This window comes from Centrocercus urophasianus, unplaced genomic scaffold, assembly GCF_019232065.1.
Source record: "Centrocercus urophasianus isolate 14NV4802_14NV808 unplaced genomic scaffold, USGS_Curo_1.0 seq_25, whole genome shotgun sequence".
Lineage (NCBI taxonomy): Eukaryota > Metazoa > Chordata > Aves > Galliformes > Phasianidae > Centrocercus > Centrocercus urophasianus.
The window spans coordinates 11,166,276-11,185,361 of record NW_024884811.1 but is presented as its reverse complement, the minus strand read 5'-3'; the positions used below and the strand labels follow the sequence as shown (position 1 = coordinate 11,185,361).

At 36.8% G+C, this 19,086-nt stretch overlaps 1 protein-coding gene across 1 annotated transcript in view; it reads left to right on the top strand.

The window, feature by feature from the left end:
• ITGA1 (integrin subunit alpha 1) overlaps positions 1-17,087 on the top strand; it is a 48,333-nt gene extending 31,246 nt beyond the window's left edge. Inside the window, exons 17-29 of the mRNA XM_042825999.1 lie at positions 121-231; positions 1,157-1,242; positions 1,448-1,583; positions 2,263-2,343; positions 5,498-5,574; positions 6,243-6,332; positions 7,257-7,359; positions 8,204-8,317; positions 9,942-10,046; positions 11,149-11,253; positions 11,742-11,834; positions 12,334-12,450; positions 13,178-17,087. Coding sequence (XP_042681933.1) covers positions 121-231; positions 1,157-1,242; positions 1,448-1,583; positions 2,263-2,343; positions 5,498-5,574; positions 6,243-6,332; positions 7,257-7,359; positions 8,204-8,317; positions 9,942-10,046; positions 11,149-11,253; positions 11,742-11,834; positions 12,334-12,450; positions 13,178-13,222 — 1,263 coding nt within the window. The 3' untranslated portion in view covers positions 13,223-17,087. The remainder of the gene's footprint in view (positions 1-120; positions 232-1,156; positions 1,243-1,447; positions 1,584-2,262; positions 2,344-5,497; positions 5,575-6,242; positions 6,333-7,256; positions 7,360-8,203; positions 8,318-9,941; positions 10,047-11,148; positions 11,254-11,741; positions 11,835-12,333; positions 12,451-13,177) is intronic.
• Positions 17,088-19,086: the final 1,999 nt, after the last annotated feature.

Here is a 19,086-nt window from a genome sequence, read left to right as displayed (position 1 = left end):
AATATTTTATCTCAGCCTTCTTTTTGTTGCTGTTGTTGTTTTTTTTTTCTATCCTCCTTAACTAGCTTAGGTATTAAAGTGAATGTCCATAACAGCAATACAATTTTCTTTATCTTGTAGGACAAGCCTGACTTTCAGGACTCTGTAAAGGTTTTGCTGGAGTTCAATTTCTCTGATCCAGAAAGTGGACCTGTTCTTGACAACAACCTGCCAAATTCAGTATCTGAATATGTAAGTCAGCAAGATTCTGTATTAATAAACAAAATATTTAAGGTAAAACACATATCCCACACAAGACCTGAAAGTATTGTTCAAAGAGAGATAGTTTTTAAGCCCATCCAATAGATATGTCCTTTAAATATCTGCTTGGATGTGAAGAACTCAATTCAATGAGTTCTTGGGAACCAGTATAGGAATCCCTAGCTTTAAAGCTGTCTGGAGTTAAATGAAGATAGAGAGTAATTGTACAGTCTTCTTTTTTTTCTTTGGCAGGGAAATATTAGTTGTATATCTTAGTAGTCCTTGGCATCATTCATACTTCTCCTTTTGCCTATTTTTCTAACTTAGATGAATCACTTGAATTTCCTCATCATTCCCTTATATGTTTCACCTGACACTTTGAAGAATCAGTACAGATTCATAGAATGGCTTGGGTTGGAGGAAATCTTAAAGATCATCTAGATCCAATCCCCCTGTTCTAAGCAGAGCTGCCCCATACCAGCTCAGGCTGCCTAGGACCCCATCCAGCCTGGCCTTGAGGACCTTCAGGGGTTGGGTACCCACAGCTTCCCTGGGCAGCCTGTGCCAGTGCTTCACCTTCTCACAGTGAAGAATTTCTTCCTAATATATAACTAGTTTTGCCTTTTTTAGTTTAAAGCTATTTCCCCTGCTCCTATCACTCTCAGATCACGTAAAAAATTGACTCCCTTCCTGATAATTAGCTGCCTTCAAGTACTGGAATGCTGCAATGAAGTCTCCCCGGAGTCTTCTCTTTTCCAAGCTAATATTGACATGTTAAACTGTTTAATATTAGGGAATACTTTTTTGAATGTCTGAAAGGAGAGCTTATATAAGGTTAGATGAAGATTTAAAATGCAAGTATTTGATTTTAATAATCAATATAATAAAATTGAGAATAAAAATACTATTGTTGCAGATTCCTTTCACAAAAGATTGTGGAGCCAAAAATAAATGCATTTCAGATCTTGTTCTGAATGTAAAAGCAAGCATAGCTGGAGACAGGTAACTACTCTGGGTTTATTGTATTGCTTGATAACTGTACAAAATTTGAATGTATAATATAAAATCTTTAGAATGATAAGCTAATACTGTGCCATGATTTCCAAAACAGAAACAATAGAGTATGGACACTAAAAGATATTTCTTTTTATTCTTAAGAATATATATAAAAAGTTAAGACATCCAACAATGGTACTTTATTTTACAGCTCTTCTCCATTCATTGTCAAGTCACGCAATGATAGGTTCACCATCCAGCTGTCTATCAAGAACAAAAAAGACAGTGCCTATAATACCAGAGCTTTGGTTCAGTATTCTCCAAATATTATTTTTGCTGGCATTGAGGTAGGAATTTTTCACATTCATCACATTTTTCATAATTTATATTGCTATGGAGATCTAAAGAAGCCTTTGTATTAAGACTTAATTTCACTGCTCTAACATCATCTTGATTTATTAAAAAATATTCACTGGAAGTACTATCCTTGCTTATACTTCTGTAGGGATGTATTTGTTCTATCTTAAGCCAACTTTGCTGTACCATCTAAAAATGGCTGATGGACTTCACAGTGCCACTTTGTCAATAAATAGCTGCATCCCAGGTAAATGCCAGAACCATCAATCACCACTTCAGATCTATCTGAATATATATATAATACATGTAGAATATATACTTATCTATGCAGAACTGCCTCATTATTTATCAGAATGTCTCCTGTCATTCCAATATACTCCTTTGACATAGAACTCTTTGTATCTTTGCAGATTAGTGCCTTCCTTAATCCAGCCTCAGATAGCATCTCCAAAGCAGCTGTGTTTTTGCATGCCCCTCTGCTGCCATCTATCACACAACAATGAAATGCAATGGGATATTAGCCAGGAGTTCAACATCTGCTTCCATTGCATCCACACACTGTGGCCAACATAATAAAATAGGAACCTTTAGCAGCCTTTGAATATATATGCTTAGTCAGAATTTAAAAAGTTTATGCATGATAATGATTTCACTTTCTTCTTTATTTAGGATATACAGAAAGATAGTTGTGAGTCTAATCACAACATCACCTGTAAAGTGGGATATCCATTTTTAAAACCTGAAGAAGAGGTAAACAGTTTTCCTACCTTAAAAACCTAATTCTTTCATGCTGTCCTAAGGCCCGGGCATTTGTTTTGAATTTTTTTTTTTTTTTTTTTTTTTTTGTCTGGAATACACCCCAAAACTGTCCATCTCAAGCTATTCCCAATGTAAATTTCTCATCACCCACCCTTGTGGGCAAATCAGTGCACTGAGGAAAACATCAGATTTTGGGAACCTGCAGAGTCACCTGTGGTATGTGATGATGTAAAAATTGTATATACACTTCCATCAGTCATATCAGTCATACTAGTGATGATGTAAAAAGTGTATATACACTTCCATCAGTCATATTAGTCATACTAGCAGAAGGCAAGTGGCACACCTGACTAGAAAGTTCTGTTTCTAAACACATATAATATTGCTTTGGGTATGTTATAGAAAATACACTGATCAGATGTTATAGAATCATCACAGAATCATAGAGTTGTTAGGGTTGGAAGGGATCTTTAAGATGATCTAGTTCCAATTCCCCTGCTCTAAGTAGAGCTGCCCCCCACCAGCTAAGACTGCCCAGGGCAGAACAGGGGGGAACAAAGGCCTCCCTCTCCCTGCTAGCCACCTCTCTTCTGATGCAGGCCAGTATACTGTTGGCCTTCCAGGCTGCAAGCACTGTAAACTGGCTTACATCCAGCTTTTCATCCACCGTGTCCCCTAAGTCTTTCTCTGCAGGGGTGTTCTCAATGAATTATTCTCACAGTCTGCTCATATCTGGGATTACCCCTATATCCAAGTCCAACACCTTACACTCGGCCTTGTTGGATCTTATTCTGTTTACATGCACCCACTTTCAAGCCTGTTCAGGTCCTTTTGGATTGCAATCCCTTCCTTCTGTTGTGTCAGCTCCACCACTTATCTTGGTGTTGTCTGCAAACCTGCTGAAGTTACACTCAATTCCACTGCCTATGTGGGATCTATAATGACAATATTGAAGAGCACTGATTCTAAGATGTACGCCTGGGAGACACCACTCAATACCAGCCTCCACCTGGATACAGAGCTGTTGACCACAGCCCTCTGGCTACAGCCATCCAGTCAACTCTTTATCTACCTGACAGTCCACCCCTTATATCCATATTTCTCCAATTTGAAGGTGTGGTGTGAGTCCATGTCAAAGGTCTTCCACAAGTCCAAGTAGAAAACAGCAGTTGCTGTTCCTTTTTCCACTCATGTCATCTCTCCATCACAGAAGGTCACCACATTGGTCAGGCATAGTCTGCCCTTGCTGAAGCCATGCTGGCTGTCTCAAATATACCTCCGTATCTCTCATGTGCCTAAACATGTCTTCCAGGAGAATCTGCTCCATGATCTTCCCAGGTACAGAGAGAAGGATCACCAGACTGTAGTTTCTTGGGTCTTCCTTTCTTCCTGTCTTAAAAATGAGAGTAATGTTTTCCATTTTCCAGTCATCAGGGAGGACTTCGCCTTACAGCTATGACCTTTCTGATACGATGAAGAATGGCTTTGTAGCCTCATCAGCCATTTCTTTCATGACCCCAGGATTCACATTACCAGCTGCATATACTCAGAATCATAGAATCACCAAGATTGCAAAAGACACCTAAAATCATTCAGTTCAACTGTCCACCAATCATCAACATTTCCCACTGAACAACATCCCTCAGTACAACATCTAAACATTCCTTGAATGGCTCCAGGGTCAGTGACTCCACCATCTCCCTGGGCAGCCCATTCCAGCAAACAACCACTCTCTCAGAGAAGTATTTCTTAACATCCAAGCTAAATCTCCCCTAGTGCAACTTGAGGCCATTCCCTTTAGTCATAGTCACATGGGAGAAAAGGCCAGCCCCCACCTCTCCACAACCTCCCTTCAGGTGGCTGTAGAGAACGACGAGTTCACCCCTGAGCCTCCTCCAGACTGAACAATCCCAGTTGCCTCAGCCATTCCTCACAAGACTTGTGCTCCAGAGCCCTCACCAGCTTCATTACCCTTCTCTGAACACGTTCCAGGGCTTCAATGTCTTTCTTTTAGTGAGGGGCCCAAAACTGAACGCAGTACACCAGTTGCAGCCTTACCAGCGCAGTACAGAGGGATGATCCATTCCCGGCTTCTGCTGCAACATTGTTTCTGATTCAAGCCACCACCATTGGGCTTCTTTGCCACCTGTGCATGCTGCTCAGGCTCCTGTCTAGGCAAGCATTGACCCATGCCCCCAGGTCTGTTTCCCATATGCAGTCTTCCAGCCATTCTGCCCCCAGTCTGTAGGGTTGCCTGGGGTTCTTGGGGCAAAGTACAGGACCGAGCACTTGGTCTTGTTGAATTTCGTCCCACTGGCTTCAACCCAGTTTGTGCAGTTGTACACACTGAGCCTTATGAGGCTATCTTGTAGTGCTCCCCTGACTGCCACCTAGGGGTTCATGGACAAGACTAGTGCGATAATGCTGACTGCCAGAACTCATTGAGTGCCTCTCCCTGTTACTGCCGTGTCTGTTGTTGCCAGTTCTCCCTCCTCATCTATCAGAGAAACTGCACTCTCTTTTGCCTTCCACTTTCCTAATCCCATCTCTGCATGTCCAAAGGCATCTTTGTATTCCTCCCAGGCCACTTGTCCCTGTTTCCACTACCTGTAATTTTCCTTCTTATCTTTCAGCCTGACCAGCAGGTCCTTGTTCAACCATGCTGGTTTCCTGCCTCTTCTGCTTGTTTTCTTATACTGGGAGGTGAAGAGCTCTTTTACTCTTACTAAGGTTTCCTTTAAAAACTACCAGCTCTGTTCTATCTCCCTAAGGACAGTTTCCCTGTGGACATCATCCACTAATTCCTTAAGAAGACAGAAGTTTGCTCTCCTAAAGTTTATATAACTATGTCTTTCTAATACACTATGAAATAAGCTGAGGTTTCTTGGCTCTGAAAATTTTGAGGCTACTGTTTAATAAGTGATGACTTCTAGATTTCTCTCTATGTTGGAGGAAAATTTAAAAAAATAAATTCCTTCATAGAAAAGTTTAAGGTATGAATAAGGATCCCAGGTAAAAGTAGCATAATTTTACTCATTTTTCTTCAGCCCAAACTTACTTCATTAATGTGATTTTCTTTCCTTTTTTTTCTTTTTTTTTTTTTTTTTCTTTTCTTTAAATACACACAATATATTTCTCCAAACAGATTTCCTTCAAAATATCATTCCAATTCAATGCATCATATCTCCTGGAAAATGCCACTGTTGATGTATATGCTACAAGGTTAGTTGCAATCTTTGCTTGTTTACACTGTGATTTTTTTAGAGTGCTCTACAACTAACTGTTTTCAACCTGAACAACCTATAGAGCTGGAAGCTTTAAAGATGTACTAGGTCCTGCAGTAGACTGAGCAGTCTAAATAAAAAGTTGTTGATCCTGTGAGCCAGAAGTGAGTCAGAAAGTGGTGGTTTTACCTTCAGAAAAGGTTTATTCTCTTACAAACTTACCATATGTGTTATCATAAATTGCAGTTTATCAAAAATGTCTCGCCCTCAAGGAGCAAAGACATTGAGGATGTTTTCTGTCATAGAACTGAATGAATCAGAGATGAACATGCCCTCAGTGTTTGCTCTCCCTGCAAAATACATAGATAGTATGAAAATAATGGTCCTTATTTGTTCAATTTCCATCCAGTCAGCAATGTGTAATTTCAACAAGGATGCATTTCTGAGCTGGGTCTTGTTCAGGACTTACTTTTTTTTTTTTTTTTTACTGGAAATAGTCTTCTGAACTTTATTTAGAAGATAGTAATTGACTGGAAATGGTTGGTAGGTTTTCATAATAAGAGCTGTGTGTATTTCAGTTTGTTTGTACTTCTTGCCCCCAGTATCCCTGTTACATGTGCAGATGAGTATCACAGTCTGACATGAGTGGCATATGTTTTATTTTAGTGACAGTGAAGAACCACCTGAGACCTTGAGAGACAACAGAGGACAAGTTACAATTCCTGTAAAATACGAAGTAGGATTAATATTTGTAAGGTATTCATGCTTCACTGTGCTTCTGTTTATTAGCATAGTAAATGACAGGTGTTCAAATAGACTGTAGCATTGTTTTGTTTTTGAGCTGTGCTCAGTATCTACAAACGACTATTTCCAGTCTCATGAAAACGAAGCACAAGCTTCACTGAAAAGAGCAGGCGTGTGAAGTGATAAGTGACAGTGACTACTGCATTTTGCTGTAGCTCCTCTGTATCAATTTAAATTTGATTTGCAGTTTGCAGCTTTTGATTATTTTTGTTCTTACTGTACTCATTCAAAGACATTTCAGGTACAAAAGAAGGGAAACAAGGACAGACACAAGTTCATATCACTGTAATATTGTGAGGTGTGATGTTTGATTTCTGACTTCAAAAATTAGTCTTCATTTTATATTTACAGAGGTTTGTTTTTATCACTTCTAAGATAAGCTTTAATGCAGATCTTACACTATATTTTCAGAAACAGCTGGAATTCAGTTAAATTCCATCCATCATCAATATTATCAGTAGAATACAAGGCATGGTGTACATGTGTAAATATTAAATTATTCATTTGGAGTGTATTTCAAGTGTTCAAGTCCATCCATCTCTAGACAAATTTAAAAGAATGCTTTGTTCTCTCTTTTATGTGAACACTGCCCATTTCACATGGCCATACTCTCTCACAATAAGGAATTGTGCAGGCAATATTTGTTCACTTCATTGATTTTACTGTGCACAGCATTTGAAATGTACATGACGACAGGAGAGCACTACTGAGAAAAGGAAAAGTTGTTTTCAGTGGAAACAGCATTACACTCTTATTTGCAAGACTAGACCCGGAGGATTAACAAAATAATGAAAATACCTCTGTGATTATCTCACTTAGAGTTTTTATGAAGTTTTTGTTTTTACTGTTTGTGTGTTTTTGTTTTTTAACCTGCAGTGTTTTCAAAGAGCACCATGTTATAATTGCTGCAAATGAAACCATTCCTACTGCTATTAACACAACAGAGCAGATAGGGGATGAAGTTACTTTGCATTATAGGGTAAGGAAAAATAAAACTATTTTTTTTTCTCATTTAATTTGGGTCATTTAAAGTGATAGCTTCAAGTTACGGGGTACGTGACACTTTTGACAATATTTAACACTTGTTTTCTTGCTTGCTTTGGAGTAAGGTGAATCAGAAGTTTTCAGAATGGTTCATTTGCTGTGGAGTAATTCAAGTGTATTTTAGAGCTACTGCACACGCGAGTAAACTTAGTCTTTGGCCATTACAGTTTAGAATAGATATTTCCAAAATCCAGCCAGCTGGGAACAGGTGAATGCTGTGATCTAAGAACATTATCTTCTTAATGGAATGCATACTGCAAATCAAAATCTCTCGGAAAATGTACGTACAGGAGTAGAAGCCCAGCCTCAAGTTGCAGTAGTGCTGAATCTAGCACTATCATGAGAGCATCCTTGTTTCCCAGTGTCAGATTCAAAGCTGAACTACGATTCTGCACATAGTCAGGATAAAAGTCTCTGAATCAACTTTGTCTATAAAACGCAAGCCAAGGAAAAGGTCTTGCTTTCACTAAGCAGCAGTTGCAAATATTTTATGTTTTTTAGGCCACCTGCAGTGTTTTTCACAATTATTTCTCTTATTCTTCAAGTTAAAATCCAGTAACCCTGAGTTTTTGTAGATGATTTTTTAGATATCATTCATCTCATTTCAAAAGCAAGGATTTTGAAATGTAAAAGAGCTGGTGGACTGCAGAGCATACCATTTGTGGTCTCATAAACATAACTCATCAAGCAGCTTACTGAAGGGGGAAAAAGTAAAAAAATACAATCAAATACCAATAAAATAAGAAGGTATTAATCAAAATACTTCTTCATTTTTACAGATTGAAAAAGGTGAACATTTTCCAATGCCAAATCTCACACTGCAAATCTTGTATCCTGATGTAACAACGGCCAAAAACACTCTTCTCTACATTACAGCATTGTCACATTCCCAAGTAAGAATGCAGTTTGTATTTTTACCATTATTTTTACTATTAAGTTTAAAACATTTTTTTTCATGTTAAAAAGTGCAAACATTTGGGGCTATATATTGCTTCATAGCCTACATCTCTTTAGACTAAAAGATTAGATGCTTTTGTTTTAGTAATATCTGAATATTTCATAGGAAGACAGAAAAGAATTATTAGAAGGAAATGAACAAGTTTAAAACAGCTTTGAGCAATAATTGGAATATAAAAATGTTGATTTGGTATATTGCCAAGTGCTGAGAAGTTCAGACTGGGATACCAGGGGCAGAACTTTCTTTCTTAGTTCTGGCTACTGAGCTTCTGATTCTTAGCAGTGATTCTGATTCTTAGCAGTGCTTCTTGTGAATACTCTAGCCCTGCATTTAAATCTAGAGCTCAATGTCCATGACATCTTCAATATTCTCCATTCTGAAATTAGCATTCCTGTATGTCTGTTCTCTGGCACGGGCAATCTTCTGTCTTCTTCCTTATCTGGGGCACTGTGACATATTGAAGGAGTAATAAGCCATGTCTTCAGTCCTCATTTTTCCATTTCACTCCTCCACAGCTGATGGATGAGATCACAATTCCAGCAAGTCCCATGACTCTAGATGTTAAACTAGGATCTATTTTACTAATTGAATAGCTCAACAAATATCACTAAGTGGTGACATGAACCTTTTCTGTCATTCATCTTTTCCACAGAAACACACCTCTTCCCACATGGTTTAATTAGTTGTAATGTGCCGCACCACTGAAAAAGAAAATAAATGGTTGAAATGAAATTTCAAGGTTCATTTTAAAACAAACAAAAAAAATCAGAATATTTTATGTTTAGTGTACAAAGAAATTATGATTGTTCTTTAATTCCTTCCCCCATCATTGTCATTCCTAACCAATGACCACATTTAACCCACCTAAGATTCCATATATATTCACAAATCAAAATGGACCACAGGAAATTCGCAATATCTCTTCACTATGGTAATGTGAAAGTGAATATCCTGGATCTAAAGAAAAAGTAAAGTAAAACTAAATAATAATAATAAAAAAAAAAGAAGCAAAAGGAAAAAGCTCTCCACTCTTCCTCTGCACTGAATATATCAAATGGTTTGTCAGGTGCCCTTGCAGGAGTCATGAAGGGTCAGCAGTGATCCAGCACCCTTTCATCCTCCCTGGCTCCTGAATCCTGCACTTCATCTACTAGTCTTTTGCTAAGGCAGAAAGCTCTGGATTCCCATTCAAAAACTATTTAGCTCTCTTAGTAGCCTGCTCTCTTGCTGGATCATGTGGCAGTCATCTTCCAGGAGGACGTTGTTTGCTTCTACAGATGTTTAAGCAACTGGATAAAATTTAAGTTATTATCTCATAAAAAGCTTGTTTGTTTATGTAATGATATTTAAATATCCATGCTGTTTGAATTTGCTTTTCTGCCCTCTTGCAATGTCTGGTTTTATTATTGCATTTACTTGCTTACCACTATTACAATTAGCAAATATTGATGTTATTAAATATAAAATATTATTAATGTTGTCTTGTTTCCAAGACCTTCTAATGGTAACAGGTTGGATAGTCAAGCAATAAGTATATTTTTTTTTATTTCTTCTAACAGAATGCTGTCTGCAAATCTAGTTATCCTGTAGATCACCTGAAGATCGGTTCTGGAAAATCATTTGTGCTGCCAAAAACAAAAGAACCTACAAAGGATACAATTATGGTAAGCCGCCTTGTGGTGTATGCTTTCAACCTAGATTTACATTTATTAACATTGAGCTGAGCATTTCTGAAGTTAGTATATAAAAACTTATGTCAAACTACATCCTCTGAAAAATCACTTTGTTTAATATCCTTAAAAGTTATCTTTATGTAGGACTAGTTGTATATTTTTATTATTTCTGGCTACAAAACTGTATGTAGAACTGAATTTATGGCTTGGGTTTTTTTTGTTTTTTTGGGTTTTTTTTTTTAATGTTTTTTATTTGTTTTGGTTTTTGGTTTTTAATTCAACAAATGTGTAATAATGGCAGCACTTTGGACAGATGAGTAAACCTCACCTTCATTTTCCCACTGTAATTGTCAAATAATATTGATAATTCTCATTTCCTTTGCAACTTTCCAGATAATCAGTTAAAAATATTTTCAAATACAACTGTTAGAAATGTAGTTGCTGGAGCAATATGAAAAAGTTTAGCTTCTCACATTCAGACAGAGGAACATAGTTATGTTGCCATATTGAGCAGAAAGACATCATACTACCTGCTCAGCAGAGAGATGCAAGTGGCACAAGCTCAGTTTCTGTTACGAATGAAACCATGCCAAGAGATGAGCATTTTGCCATGCTTATCATATATCCTTCATAGGGGTGGTAACAATCCAGGCTAGCATGTTTCCAAATTATCAAACATGTCTGCTGTACTTCCAGCTGGTAAGTAAAGACACCTGAATTCTCCTATCTCAATTTAGATATCCCACAATTTTGAATGTTTAAGCTGTAGCTGTGCTGATAGAAAAGTATGGCTTGCAATTACAGGCTATGTCTCTGTCAGGGAACTCTGCTGCTCAGCTGCAGTAACTGAGGTTTCTACAGGCTAAGGGATTGCATAGGGAGCTGTTCTACCGTATCATAAGAATCTCAACTCATTCTACATACTGTGGTATAGTTTTTACATAAAAAAAATAATAATAATAATAACTAATACCCTTTGAGGATTAATATCACAACAAAACAATGATCTATAGGTATAGTATGTTTACACATTTTTATTTTAATAATGTGAAAAATCTACTACTATTAGTTCATGTTGCTGACTTTTAAACAGGAGTGTGATACATTCAGCTGTGCATCTATTGATTGTGCCCTGGCCCCATCTGACATATCTCAAGTGAATGTTTCTTTGAGAGTATGGAAACCTACCATCATAAAAGTAAGTAAATCCCATCTTTAAGTTTGGAAAAAATAAACCAGTGTTTGTACTGTCTTTTGAAATTATATCTTTAATTTTCTTGTCTGCATATTCTCAAGTGTTAAAAAATTTCTACAAATTAATTTCCATGTTTTATTTACCTTAGAGTATTTAGAACTGTAAAGGAAATTCAAAACATGTTAGAAAGAAAACTCTTACTTTTTCTGTATTGACTTTTTTTTTTATTTAACTGGTTTCTAGCCTATCCACAAATTCTAATTCAGCAGATGTATGGAGGGATATATTGAAGCATATTACTTTTGAGTAAATTTTAAGCTGGAAAGACTTTTTGAGTCTGTAAGGGATTTTTGATCAGTTTTTGAATCTGAGTTTTCATTATCTCTCCCAGAACTTGATCATTAAGTTTCACTTCCAAATTTCTCATTTCTGCAAAGATTTATACTTCAAAATACCTACTGTAAACCATTGGCATTTCTTTCTTCTTCCAGGCCAGTATTCATAGCTTAACCCTTGTTGTGAAAGCATTACTTCGGAGTGAAAACTCATCACTGATTTTGAGAAATGACCATCAAAAATTGGAGGTAACAACATGATAATTCAGGGATTTACATAGAATATCTTTTATCGGATCATTTGTTGTCATTCATTACTAGCAAATTGATTGCCATTTGTTGTAATGTACTATCCTACTCAAAATATAAGTAAGTGAATTCACATTTGAGCCAAATGTCAGAATTAGCCAACCCGTGTGCCTGGGATGTGTCTGAATTACTTCTGCCTGTTGCAGCGTAAATGCTTCCTGTATCTGCGGATAAAAGCATAATTAAAATGATCTTTTTAATGAATTGGTAGTATTTTCAAAGCCCTCTTGGGTTACTTATAAGTGATTCTACTTAATACATTGTGTTTTCTTTACTATTCCTATTATTAATGCTTTTTGCTCCATTCCTTCCTGCAAATTCTTGTACTTAGATTGAAGTAGTACCTTGGAAACTCAGCACATATGATAACAGTCATGCTGCTCTGATGATATTTTAAACGGACAATTTATTTACTGCTTACGCTCTGAACACTTTGCAGACCATGATTAAGATTTCCAAAGAACTCCCTCCAGGTTCAGTCCCCTTATGGGTTATCCTTCTGAGTATCTTTGCTGGACTCTTGATTCTTGCACTGCTCATATTTGCTTTGTGGAAGGTAAGCTACACATCTTCATGAAAATAAAATATGTATATGCTTATGTTTCCCATCCTCCTTATAATACGAACCTGGACACTAAAATTATCCAATAGGTAAATTGGGATGGATCTTGGAGAAATGACAGAATGACTAGTAACATTACATTTTTCGGAGGTGTAACCTGCAATGCTTGATGATTGAAGCTCATACTGATATATACATAACTGTATATTATGAAAATAACTGTATATTATGAAAATAACTGTAAGGTTATTTTGCTTTTGTGCTGCCTATGCGTGGCAAGGTTTTCTTTGTGCAAGATGAGTCTGTGGTGTAATAATTGCCACAAGTGGGCACTCTTCTCCAAGCTAAATATTCTGTCTATATTAAAGTTTAAAGGCTGTAGGTTTTTAATTTATAACATACATAATCTGTTGAAAAAATCTTGAAAAGTATTAAGAATGATTTGTTTATCTGACTTCTAGATATTACTAAGCATTTTTATCATTGACGCCATGTGCACATAACAATGATTCGGCAATCACTTTTTGTCTGCTTTTGTGACACATCTCTTTAGTTTTTCCGTTCTAGGAAAAGCAATGTTGTACTTCACTTATAAAAAATTAAATGACTATTTACTGTTCTGCAAGTATGAAAATAGTGGTAAGAGCTTAGCATATAAATGCTACCAATATGGGCTGCTAGCTTTAAGTAGTTCTTTATTCACTTTATTTCTCTTCTGCAGGCTGGATTTTTCAAGAGGCCACTAAAGAAGAAAATGGAGAAATGAAGAAAAAAAACAACACAAAACAAAAAAAAAAGATTTTTTTCCTCAGGTCTGCCTCAAAAATGTGACTGTACAATTTAAAACTTAGATAAACATGCAGTGTTCACAATGTTTTCTAAACTCCAGTGCATTAAAAAAAAAAGAGAGAGAGATCAGAACATCGAGCAATCAAATTAAACACACATCTGAATGAATCAAAGGAAGAAAATGGCCTTATGTCACTTTGTGATACTCAAGGATGTACTTTCAAGTGTTACTCATTCTTGGAGAGTAACTGAGTTCAAACATTCTAACATTTTTAATATGGAAAATACCTAATCATATTTTTGTGTGCCTATATATATGCGGAATCCCTTTTCATCCCAAATTATGCAATAAGACATCTGTATGTAGCAATCACAGTTTTTTATCACTCTGATTGTCAAAGAGAAAATATCATACTCAAAATTTTCTCTTTTTAATGGACTGTCAGCTACAGAACATTCAAACTTTGAAAATGAACCAAATACTACATGGCAACTGAGGTAATGACATTTCAAAAGACAGAAGCATCTGCAGAACTCTGAATGATAATTACTGAAATTCGTTGAATTTCTTTCAACTTGTTTTACTGGGTCCAGCTGATACCCCAAGAAATTTTTATTGTCAAGTGGATCACTGGGGATATATCCATTAATTATGTAACTGTTTGAACTTGAAGGGGATTTTTGGCAGACCTGGAAATGTATGCACAAAATATTCAAGCCCAAGTAATTGCACGCTTTACTCAAATAAGCAAAGGAAAGTTGTGTCTGCAGATTGATATATTTGTATTTATGCAGAAAATGCTTAGAGGTACCCTGAAAGTTTGACTTGCTGTATATCTTGGAGTAGCCAAGAGGGTGCTTCGTAAACTTTCACTGTAAATTTGTTGTGTAGCTATTTAATCCAATGAGTTTAAAGTGTACAAATTTATAATTAACAAAAGAGCACAGATAAGAAACTTAGCACTGGTAAGCTTCTTCTAGTAGTGTAACTCTCACCTCATCTTTTTTACTTAGGAGTTTAAAGTGATGCATTTGCATACTTAATAAGCACTTAACAAATTATTTTGTGTCAAAGATTAAAAGTTTTTAAGTTTATGTAAGAATACACTGAAATGTAGATAGCAAAGGGTTTCTCCCAAGCTATTTAGAGTGTTCAGCTTAGCAGGAAATTTCTTTCTCCCTTTTTCTTTCACTCACTTGTTTTCCTTCCACAGTTATGTCTGCCTGCAGCTCTTGGCTATCTGTACGTTGTCCTTCAAAGCTTCCTACATTACCTGCAGTCACATAAAAGCTAAGAAGGAAATGGAGGCATGAAAGCTAACTGCAATTTTTCCTCAGCATGGTAATATTTAGTATTGATTCCCAGTAGATCAGAAAATGTTGAGGAGTGCTTCTGTAAGATGTGCTCATTTGCAGAAATACCTTTGCCTTGTCAAGGAATATCTGTTGCTACACATTTCACTGGAACAAAAAAAAAATCATCACAGCTTTCAAAAGGCTTATCTTCTGAGATAGATTCCGCTGACTTTATAGTAATAGCTTTAAAAAGCTAAAATATATTTTATAAACACACCTTTTTTCTTTAAGAAAAGACCACAGATTAAGTTGAACATTCTGGCAAGTACAACTCCAGCAATGCACTGAAGGGTGCTTCACTGTTTAAAAATGCTGTCTCTCCTCAGTGTCTTCTATTTAGTTCCTTAGTTAGAGGGTAGTTATTGGAAAGGCTGAGATTTGTGTGAATTCAGCAAGTAGGATTATGCTTGAAAAAGTTTGTGTCTGCCTGTGGGAAAGTTGGTGATTTCATAACAACGTTCTGCTGATGGTGGCATGACTCAGAGCAGAGGGCCAAGCCCTCTGCATGAGCACCGTGGGCTGCAGTGCACAGTGTGGGAGATCCACAGCCTCGGTGGGCTTGCTCACCGGGCTCATCTGCATGCCTGATAGTGTGCCTGACCCTGGGAATGGGTACAAGATGTGCTGCCCTGGTCCTGAGTACCGTGTGGAAGCTGTAAGCAAGGCAGAAGAGTTGTGGGCAGGATCCCTATTTCAGTCATCATGCAAGCTAAACAGTCCTCAAAGGAAGGAAAAAATCCAAACTAGCATTTGCAAATATGTTTTCAGTACAGTCTGAATTGAAAGTTCAGTTGTTAACAAACTAAGGTTTTTCCAGTTTGTTTGAAAGAATTATATAGCACTTGTCATCACAGCGTACAAATGCCTCAGAATCACCACTTTTTATTTCTTGTAATATCCCTGTAAAGGCATATCCCAATATGGTCTTGTGAAGGAAAAATTGTGAAGAAGCTGTGACTCGTCTATGCACACACATAAAGTCTATGGTAATAAAGGAAATACTTGTGTTTATTGTTATTCACCCAGTTTGTTAACCATTAGCTCATTTTTCCTAGCTTCATAAAATTAATCACTCCAAGTTATGCAATTCACACGTCACTTTTATGCAACACACTTTTTGTTTCACTCTTTAGTTATGGTAATCTGTTAACAAAAACTTTAAACTTTTCCTGATGACTTTTCATGTCATATTTTAAAGCATCAGCCTGATTTAAAATAGCCAATAGGACAGTCTATTTCCCTGAAGTTTGCACAAAAATACATATTTTATCAACGCAAGTTTGTTTGAGTTCAGTGTTCCATTTTTTTAGCCTCACTTTGCTCTTTAAGAGCAGTAGGAAGCTTCATGTAACCACATTGCTATTTTGTTTGTTCTGATACTTTCTCTGTTTTCACCTTTGTCCTACTATCAAATGTTCAATTATAGTATCTATTTAAAATTTAAGTATGTAAAGAGAATAGCACTGTATCACATTTCTCTTGCATGGGCTACATTATAGATTACTACATTAAATCACTATTTTAATTCACAGAATCTTTCCATGCAGCACTGCAAAAGCAGTATTTTTACTGCTTTTCACATTATGCAGCAAAAAAGCCTACTGAAATCAATATTGCAAGTATCAGAATCATCTCACTGAGATTTGTCTGGTCAAGGAAAATCAGTAATACATGTAATCTGTTCTATTTCTTTAGAAAGACACATTAGGCTTGTATTATGGTTCCAACTACTAACATTTTTTAATTCAAATAACAGCCTATGAAAAAATATAATAAATTAGGTGTATAACTAGAGCTTAAGCTATCAAAGGAATCTGGCCCATGTCCACTCCTAATGTCAGCACTGAACTAGCTAATGTTAGAAAGAATGGACAAGCTATGTTTCTATAGCACTGCACTTTGCTGGAAGAAGGAGACAGAGCTTTAAGCAATCACACCTGCCTCAAAATGAGGCTGTTGCATAGGTTGTCAGTCTATTGTATGGAGACATGTCAAACACATCTATTTTAGAGCAGTCCCCTTCGCTTCTGCTTATGTTCCTGTCACTCTCAGGCACAACCCACCTATCCTGAGCCCTTACCTGAGCCTTTCAGTACATCTCCTGTGCTGCTGAGCTGTTTTGAGCACAATATCCTCCTTCTGCAGAGCTTGAGTCAGGGGAGCACACCTTCAATAGCAGCCAATAAGGTTTGCACTTCTCTCATAGTAAAGAGAGGCTGGAGTTAGGGTCATGCTCTTCTAATGACTTTCATATTGTTTCTTTGTTTTAATACATTGGATTCACTAATGTATAGATAAGAATAAAATTCCAGGAAGAAAAAGAAAGCAAAGTAAGAGATTCAGAATGTACGTTCATTAATTATACCACTGAGCATGACGAAGATGGATTTTTTTTTAAGAAAGAAATCACAGCATTCTGCACAGCATTCTGTTTTTCCTGTAAAATTATTCCATATGTTTTATTGATTAAAAATTTTTAAATCTAATATACGTCTTTTGTAGTTTGTGTGCTTTTCAGTGATATAAGGTGCATTACAAAACTTATAATGACTTAACTATTATCAGAGACTACTTTCATAGTGAGTCACAATCCTGTAATACCAACGTCCTGTCCAGTCATGGAGGAATGCTTACCAAACATCCTTCTATGTAAGATCTATGTATGATCTAGAGTTTGCTGGAAATAGAAGTATTTTTATGAAAATCAGACCCTTTTTTTTTTTAAGATTAATTTTCAATGCAATTAAAAAAAAAAAAAGGCTAAAATCCATTTTGTGTGGCAGGAGTGCAATACTACATTCAGTTTGCACAAAACTAGACTGTAATTAATGGCATTTAGCAGAAAGAGCCCTGATGCTTCAGATTTTGAAAGCAATAGTAGTTCATGGAGCATGTGTGGTTTGAGCCCTGTGAGGACAAAATACCTCTTCAAAAAATGTTACAGAGCTGCTGAAATTTTAGTAACTCCTGTCTGTTCACAACACACAGCTACATTCTTTTTGAAGTGGGTGATAGTGTTAGCTGTCTTCAACATAATCTTGATTTCAATTACAAATATCAACACTAGAGATGTTTGACTTTTCTCATTCTGAAAGAAAGAAAGAAAGAAAGAAAGAAAGAAAGAAAGAAAGAAAGAAAGAAAGAAAGAAGGAAAGAAAGAAAGAGAGAGAGCAAGAGAGAGAGCAAGAGAGCAAGAGAAGAAGGAAGGAAGGAAGGAAGGAAGGAAGGAAGGAAGGAAGGAAGGAAGGAAGGAAGGAAGGAAGGAAGGAAGGAAGGAAGGAAGGAAGGAAGGAAAGAAGGAAGGAATTTTAATTATTATTATTAAAGCATTAAAAAAAAACAAACACATAAAACTGGAAGGATATTCAACCCTGTTCTTGTGAAACTAATACATCAGGTTTGTTTGCCAGAAGTGGCTGTGATTCTTTGTGAGTTCTCAAGGTGTTCATCAGAGACTTTTCATTAAATTTTATTCTTCCTTTCCTTTGACCTTGACAATAGTTGTTCGAAAATGTATTCACTGCCAAAAAATGATGACATAAATAAGGTGTGATTGTGAAGAAAGGGATATTTTTTCTCTGGTAAGTCAGGCCTTATAAAAGTCTGATAAGAGACATGATCAGATTTTTGAGTTGAAATATGATTGCAACTCTATATATTACATTTGAAATTTGCAGGCCATGTGTTTGTATCAACCGAAAATTAAGTCGCAAACATATACAGAATTGATGGTTTTTTTTCAGGAATCTTGAAAATTCTCAAATTTCTTTATCAAAACAGAAAGCAAGTCTGCATGTCTTTTACTGTTCACTGGACTGTGTTTAGCAAATGTATAAAATTGCATAACACTATTTGGCATAACATGCATTGGCACTGCACTGTGCCCTGCCCATGCCCTTGTTTCAGTTCAGACAGTGCCAATCGCACACCAATTTTTGGTTGTTGCTGAGCAAAAGGTGTGTACCTGAGGCCAGATTGGGCCACTTGGTAGAGAAGGGCTGCTGCCATGATGAAGAGAGGACAGGGGGGCAGCTGCAGGACAGGCTGTGCCATGCCATGGGTTGGACTTGCCTGATGTGATCCAACCATCAACTTATCACAACCATCCCCACTATACCACGTCATTCAGTACCATATCTACCCTTTTCTTGATCGTCTTTAAGGACAGTGACTCCACCACCTCCCTGTGCAATCTGTTCCAATACCTCACCATGTTCTGAGAGTAAGTTTTTCCTAGTACTCAACATGATCTCCCTTGTTGGAACATAAAGCTCATGTTCAACCAACTGCCAACCCACTCCCCAGGATCTTTTTCTCTCTATACACTCTTACAGCCACTCTGTCCTAAGCCTATAAGATTACCTGGGATTGCTGTGACCAAAGCGCAAGACCCAGCACTTGGTCTTGTTGAACCTCATACAACTGCCATCAGCCCTTCAAACCAGCCCATCCAGGCTTATCTGTAGGGCCTTCCTGCCCTCAGGC